The sequence below is a fragment of the Nicotiana tomentosiformis genome, chromosome 9, assembly GCF_000390325.3.
Source record: "Nicotiana tomentosiformis chromosome 9, ASM39032v3, whole genome shotgun sequence".
Classification (NCBI taxonomy): domain Eukaryota; kingdom Viridiplantae; phylum Streptophyta; class Magnoliopsida; order Solanales; family Solanaceae; genus Nicotiana; species Nicotiana tomentosiformis.
This window is the reverse complement of record NC_090820.1, coordinates 45,929,851-45,937,306: the sequence shown is the minus strand read 5'-3', so window position 1 is coordinate 45,937,306 and position 7,456 is coordinate 45,929,851. Positions and strand designations below refer to the sequence as shown.

Below are 7,456 nucleotides of genomic sequence, written 5' to 3'. Positions count from 1 at the left end.
AAATGCATTCAACTAACAAAGAACATAGAATTACATGGGAGTATAGAACAATATCATAGCAATACAGTATCAGGGATTCATAGCTAACAAAGGAACTAAATCATGCTCACAAAATTTAAACATCATTAATACCTAGAAAACATATAGATATACAGAAGAAAAATAGTTAACATTGCAAGAGTTAAGGACACTAACCAGTAGCAAAATCAAACGAGCAAAAGAATAAGGAGTTTAGAATATTGGTAGCAAGAACCCTAGATCTCCGATGCTTCAGAGTTCACAAGAGCCTCGAAAGGGCCCCGAGTAGTACTTGCTCTGGGGGAGATTGATAATATTATTGTCGTGGCTTTCAACTGGATAAAGACCCAAGTGTTTCAAAGAAAATGAACGAGTGATGGAAAATATAGTGAGTGCAATAGCAGTGATAGTTCATTTCCAGAGATGAAATTGGGGAAGGGTTTATATAGTAGTATAATTAAAAATAAAACAAGGAAAACCAGTCAATCAATCATAAAAAGGGAAAGAATAGCATGCAAAATTGATTCAGAATCAATTTAGGAGAAGTCAAGAAAACCCTAGTTCAAGACGGAGAACAAAAATAGTAACAGATCTCACTAAATCGGACCCATATGGCCTAGTAGTGAGTGTATCGGGTCATAAACATGAGGATAGTACAAGATCTGATTTGAACGAACACCCAATTATTCAGCTTCCATAAATAATCGAGTACCAAATATTGTAACGCTGAGAAAATGGTAAGAACTATCGTGTCAGCGAAAAAGGAAAAGAGATATGGAAGATTCTCCATGGGATAGCGGATCAGGGTTGGAGTTTGAATAGAGGAGGCTAGGGTTTCTCAGAGAAAGGTGAGAGGACGAGAGGATTTAGAGGAGGCTGTCTTAGGTGAATGGGTGTTAGGGTTTGGGCGAGAGTAATTGAAAACGGGTGAGTGGTTGTGGGTCGTCAATCATTTGAGATCTATGGCCAGAATTAGAGGAGAAGATGGGCGGGTCGAATGAACGGGTCACGTCTGGGTTGGGGTTAATGGGGTCATTTGGTTTGGGCCACTGAAGAGTGAAGATGGAGTGGGCTAGTGGTTTGGGCTTGATTCTAGTTCAAAAATTAGCCCCAAAATAAGACTATAAATTAAAATATACTAAATTTATCAAATATAATTTCTAAAAGTAATTAATAAATAATACAAATATTATTTATACACTAAAATGCTTAAAAATAATAAATTAGCATTATAAAAAAATAAAATGCTATTTTGGTACAAATAATGTAATAAAGGAGTAATTATGCATGAACATGGGCTATTAATACAGAAATTACATAAATAACTAAAATATAAATATAATTATATGAAACGATATAAAATGTTTTAAAAACATGTCTGTGAGTGAAAAATAACAAATTCGGATGGTTAAGCTATTGCAAATAATTTAGGAGAATAATTAGTAAATATTCAAGTAATTTGAATGCAAGAAAATAAATTTTAAAGCTTTATAATTATGGGGAAAAAATGCTTGCATAAATCTTGTAAATTAAATAGTGGATGAAAAATGACATTTTGAAAGTGTATTTACTATTTGGAAAATGTGAGGGCAAAATTAGGTATCAATAGCTGCCCCTTTTACCTGGGAATGATGAAGGAGTTGTCGGGTAAAGAATATTTTGACCAATTTTGGTTGAATTGAGTGGGAAATTATGTGATTTGGAAAAATGGGGATCGAACCCTTGTTCCTGAGTTACCTATATATCCCTGGTGTTACAGGAATCAGGTCGTGTGTAGTTCTAGATCCAACAGCGAACAAAACCGATGGAGTTATTATAAGAATGGTCGTATGTTTTGAAAAGGTTTTGTTTTGTAGGATAGTGTTGTGAGTAGCAGACAATTTTGGGTGGAGCTACGGATGTGATTTTGAACGTTATGGATATATAAGGCGAGTATTTGAGCGGTAACGGTATAAAAGACTCAATTGATGGTCGTCGGTTACGTTTGAGATGGTCATGGATGTGAACATTGTGAACGGAAACCGGAGCAAAAATTGCTCCTGTTTGTAGAACGGTTACCTCTTGAGTTACCTACAAAAAACTTAAAATACGATGCACGCGAATATATATAGGTTATTGTGAAAATTAAACATGATGCAAATTCCCTTCGGACCATGATGGTTGTCTTTGGACGATGAGGATAATGTCCTTAGACCATGACGTCCTCGGCCATGAAGCGTATGATAAGGGATTCACAGTCCATGAAATGATGTCCTTGGGCTATGATGATGATGCCTCTGGACTATGACGCCTTTGAATAATAATGTGCAATTTCGAGAGATCTTCAAACCATGGAATGGTGTCTCCCGGCTATGAGGATGGTGCCTTTGGACTATGACGCCTTTGGACAAAAATGGCAATATTCCCGCCAATGAAATGCAAAGATATGATGCTTGGTCATACGCGAGGGCGAGAAAAGTCCAGGCTCAGTCTTGTATCAAATGAGGGTCGTGTTTAGCCCTATGAGAATAAGGGGATAGTGTTTGGCTTTATGTAGTGTAGCGGAGACAGTGTTTAGTCTTATACAAAGAAGGGGAGATAGTGCTTAGTCTCATGCAAAGAAACGGCAGTGCCTAGCCTTATGCCACTACGGAGGCAATGCTTAGCTTCGGGTAAGAATGGAGACAATGCTTAGTCTCATGCAAGGAAAGGCAGTGCTTAGCCTTATGCAATTACGGAGGCAATGCTTAGCCTCAGGCAAGAATGAAGACAATGCTTAGTATCATACAAATAAAAGGTGATGCTTAGCCATATGCAATTACGGAGGCAATGCTTAGCTTTATGCAAGAAATGGAGACAATGCTTAGTCTCATGCAAAGAAAAGGCAGTGTTTAGCCTTATGTACTTACGGAGGCAATGCTTAGCCTCATGCAAGAAATGAGGACAATGCCTAGTCTCATGCAAAGGAAAGTCAGTGCTTAGCCTTATGCAATTACGGAGGAAATGCCTAGCCTAATGCAAGAAATGGAGACAAGGCTTTGTCTCATGCAAGGAAAAGGCAATGCTTAGCCTTATGCAATTACGGAGGCAATGCTTGGCCTCATGCAAGAAATGGATACAAGGCTTAGTATCATGCAAGGAAAGAAAATAATAGATGTGAAAGGGTAAAGAATTTATTAGATTGATATGTTTGCGTTCGGCGACTTTTGTCGTTGTGGAGATTGTGATTTGCTTTGCGTATTTATTGCGAATATTCCTGTTGTGTTTGTTGTACCTGCATTTAAAGAAAAATTTGAGTTTTGTGGGGGAAGGTTGGTTCATGATCTTGACTCCTTGCTGCTCCTTTACTCCTGTTTGAGGTCCTGCTTGGGTCCCCCTGGGTAACATCTAGCTGTCATAGAAACAAAGTTTTCGAAAAACATGTATGCATTTGACAAATTATTTGTAGAAATATAGTTGTTTGAAATATATGATAGTGCATGAGATCAAATAATTTAGATGAACCAGTGACTGTGACGCATTTTAGAGACATTAAAACCACCTTGCCTTAGAATTTTAAGGGTCCTCCTCAAAATTCTGCCCCAGTTTAAGTGCATACTTCTGACAACACGTTCCTTGGCTGCTTTATACGTGACGAAGTCGGACGAACTCGCGATCTTACCCCAATTTCTGATCATGGGAAATGAAGGTTTTATTAAGATGTGACCGAACCCACAGGAGTACATATGTATCCCCTCTTAAACGAGAATTAGGTCAAGTGTCGTTCAGTTACATCAAATGGAAAATGCAAACAATCTTAAACATAGTATCTCTTGACTATGCCTGAATTGATAGGCTTTGGCCAAATCTCTCCGTCCATTTCTGCAAGTATAAGTTTCCTGTTAGTACACGATGAACCATGTAGGGACCTTGCCAATTGGGTGAGAACCTCCTCTTGGCTTCATCCTGGTGTGGGAAGATTTGCTTTAGCACCAATTGCCCTGGTGTGAATTGCCTTGGTCTGACCTTTTTGTTGAAAGATCATGCCATTCTGTTCTGGTAGAGTTGACTGCAGTCATTCGTTTCCCATCAATGAGAGTTAGTTGTTCGTAGCGGCTTTGTACTCATTCTACGTCGTTGAGCTCAGCTTCTTGAATAATTCTTAGAGAAGGGATTTCTACTTCGGCAGGAATAACCGCTTCAGTACCATAAACCAATAGGTAGGGAATTTCCACAGATGATGTGCGAACTGTAGTACGATATCCGAGTAAAGCAAATGGCAGATTCGTGTGCCATTATTTGTAATTGTCAACAATTTTCCACAGTATCTTCTTGATGTTCTTGTTGGCGGCTTCTATAACTCCGTTCATTTGCGACATGTATGTTGTGGAGTTCTTATGCTTGATCTTGAAGGTTTTACACATGGCTTTCATCAGATCACTGTTGAGATTGACGGCATTGTCAGTGTTGATTGAATCTGGTAATCCGAACCGACAAACAATGCGGTCCCGAAAAAACTCTGCTACGACCTTCTTAGTTGCAGCTTTATAAGATGTAGCTTCTACCCATTTTGTGAAGTAGTCTATGGCCACCAAAATGAAACTATGCCTATTTAAAGCAGCGGGTTCGATTGCGCCGATGACATCCATACCCCAAGCGCATAAAGGCCAGGGTGAACTTGTTGCATTGAGTTCATTGGGTGGTACTCGTATCATGTCAGCATGTATCTGGCATTGGTGACACTTCTGAACATACTTGATGCGGTATGTTTCTATAGTCATCCAGAAATACCCCCCTCTTAGTATCTTCTTAACTAAGGTGAACCTATTCATATGCGGTCTGCAGGTTCCAGCATGTATTTCCTCGAGCAATTTGGATGCTTTCTTGGCATCAACACACCGTAGTAATCCCATGTCTGGTATCCTTCTATACAGAATTCCCTCGCTTTGAAAGAAATAGTTGGCTAATCTTCGGAGTGTGCACTTATGAGTATGAGTAGAAGTCTTTGGGTATTCTCCTTTTTCCATGTACCTTTTGATATCGCGGAACCACAGATTTCCATCAATCTCTTCTTCAACATGTGCACAATAAGCCGGTTGCTTATGAATTCCTATTGGGATGGGATAAATGAAATTCTTGTCTTGATGTTGTATCATGGAAGACAAAGTGGCTAATGCATCTGCAAACTCATTCTGAATCCTTGGAACATGTTTGAATTCTATCTTTGTGAACCTCTTGATCAGCTCTTGTACACAATACAAATATGGAAATATTTTGGTGTTCTTTGTAACCCATTCTCCTAGAACCTGGTGCACCAAAAGATCGAAATCTCAAATTAGCAGCAGCTCTTGAATATTCAAGTCAATGGCCAACCTGAGTCCCAAGATGTAAGCCTCATATTCTTCCATATTGTTGGTGCATGGAAACCTGAGTTTTGCGGAAACCGGATAGTGATGGCCAGTTTTGATATGAAGACAATTCTAATACCCACTCCTTTGAAGTTTACGACTACGTCAAAGAAAATTCGCCAACCATCATATGCCTCCGCGATATCTTCTCCTACAAACGATACCTCCTCATTGGGAAAAGATGTTTTCAATGGTTCGTATTCTCCGTCTATGATATTTTCTGGCAGATGATCCGCCAATGCTTGCCCTTTGACTGCCATCTGAGTTACGTAGACGATGTCGAAATCACTCAGCAATATTTTCCACTTTGCTAGCTTACCGGTAGGCATGGGTTTCTGAAAGATGTATTTTAGCGGATCCATCCTTGATGTGAGATATGTACTATATGCACAAAAGTAATGTCTCAACTTCTAAGCCATCCATGTCAAAGCACAGCAAGTACGCTCCAGCAAAGAGTGTCGGGCTTCGTAAAGCATGAATTTCTTGTTCAGATAATATATTGCCTGCTCCTTTCTTCTAGTTTCATCATGTTGTCCCAGAACGCAACCAAAATCTCTGTTCAATACTGACAAATAAAACAACAGAGATCTTCCTGTTTCTGGTGGGACCAGAATGGGCGGTTAAGATAAATACTCCTTGATTTTGTCGAATGCTTTTCGGCATTCTTCAGTCCAGCTTGTTGCAACATCTTTCCTCAACATCCTGAAGATCGGCTCATATATCACGGTTGATTATGCTATGAAGTGGTTGATGTAATTGAGATGCCCTAAAAAGCTCATCACATCTTTCTTATTCTTCAGAGGTGGAAGGTCCTGGATAGCTTTGACTTTTGATGGGTCTAACTCAATCCCTCAGTGACTGATGATGAATCCTAACAACTTTCCTATAGGGACTCCGAAGGCACACTTTGGAGGATTCAGTTTCAGATTGTACATTCGAAGCCGATCAAAGAATTTCTTCAGGTCTGCTATGTGATCTGTACTCTTTTTAGATTTGATGATAACGTCATCCACGTACACCTCTATTTCCTTATGTATCATTTCATGCAAAATGGTTGTCATCGCTCTTATGTAGTTGGCTTCGGCGTTCTTCAGACCAAACGGCATCATTTTGTAATAGTATACCCCCCACGGTGTAATGAAGGCTATCTTTTTGTGTCCTCTTCATCCATCTAGATTTGATGGTATCCTGTGAAGCAATCCACAAAGTATTGGAGTTCATGCTTGGCATTGGTGTCAATCAGTATGCATATATTGGGAAATGAGAAATCATCTTTGGTACTCGCTCTGTATAGAACTCGGTAATCAACACATACTCTAACTTTCCTATCTTTCTTCAGTACTGGCACAGTGTTGGCCAACCAAGTCGGGTATTCGACAACTCTAAGAACCTTGGCTTTGATTTTCTTGGTGACCTCCTCTTTTATCTTCAAACTCATATCCGACTTGAACTTTCTGAGCTTCTGTTTTACTAGCGGACACGTGGGATTAGTAGGTAACTTGTGAGCCACTATGGATGTGCTCAAACCAGTCATATCGTCGTAGGACGATACAAAGATATCTTCGTACTCTTTTAGGGATGTGGTGTACTCTTCCTTCTCTGACGGTGATAGGTGAATGCTTATGCGTGTTTCCTTGACCATTTCGGAATCCACTAAGTTAACAGTCTCAGTTTCCTCCAAGTTAGACTTTGTCTTGTTTTCAAAGTTTTCCACTTCTCTGACGATTTTCTCAGATATTGTATCGTCTTCCAGATCCTTTGAATCACTATCCTGATATAACGTTGTCTCATTAAATGTCACAATCATAAGTTCATCGGGATAGGTAATAATAATGCTTAAAAGAAATTGTAGAGAATAATAATAAATACGAAAAGTAGTAATTAATAAAATCTTAAAAATATCAACAAGTGAGGCTCAATGACTCGAGCAATTATTTCAAAATAAATACTAAAAAAATGTCTCAAATGCTCAAAACTATTTTTAAAATAATTTATGCTAATTTTTCAGGAAACCCAAGAACTCGAGGGGCCGGGATGGTGCAGCAGTCCAGTTCTTGAGAACAGCTTCTTTC

General features: G+C 39.1%; 2 protein-coding genes across 2 annotated transcripts; both read right to left on the bottom strand.

Moving 5' to 3' along the window:
* Positions 1–4,271: 4,271 nt before the first annotated feature.
* On the bottom strand, positions 4,272–5,644 carry LOC138898716 (uncharacterized). The gene is made up of 2 exons (XM_070184809.1): positions 5,350–5,644; positions 4,272–5,086 (listed from the first exon to the last, which is right to left on the bottom strand). Exons 1-2 carry the CDS (start codon positions 5,642–5,644, stop codon positions 4,272–4,274), a joined length of 1,110 nt encoding a protein of 369 aa, XP_070040910.1.
* A 911-nt stretch (positions 5,645–6,555) lies between these two features.
* LOC138898715 (uncharacterized) lies at positions 6,556–7,191 on the bottom strand. Its single transcript, XM_070184808.1, has one exon. The coding sequence runs from the start codon at positions 7,189–7,191 to the stop codon at positions 6,556–6,558; it is 636 nt and encodes a 211-aa protein (XP_070040909.1).
* Between the last annotated feature and the right edge of the window lie 265 nt (positions 7,192–7,456).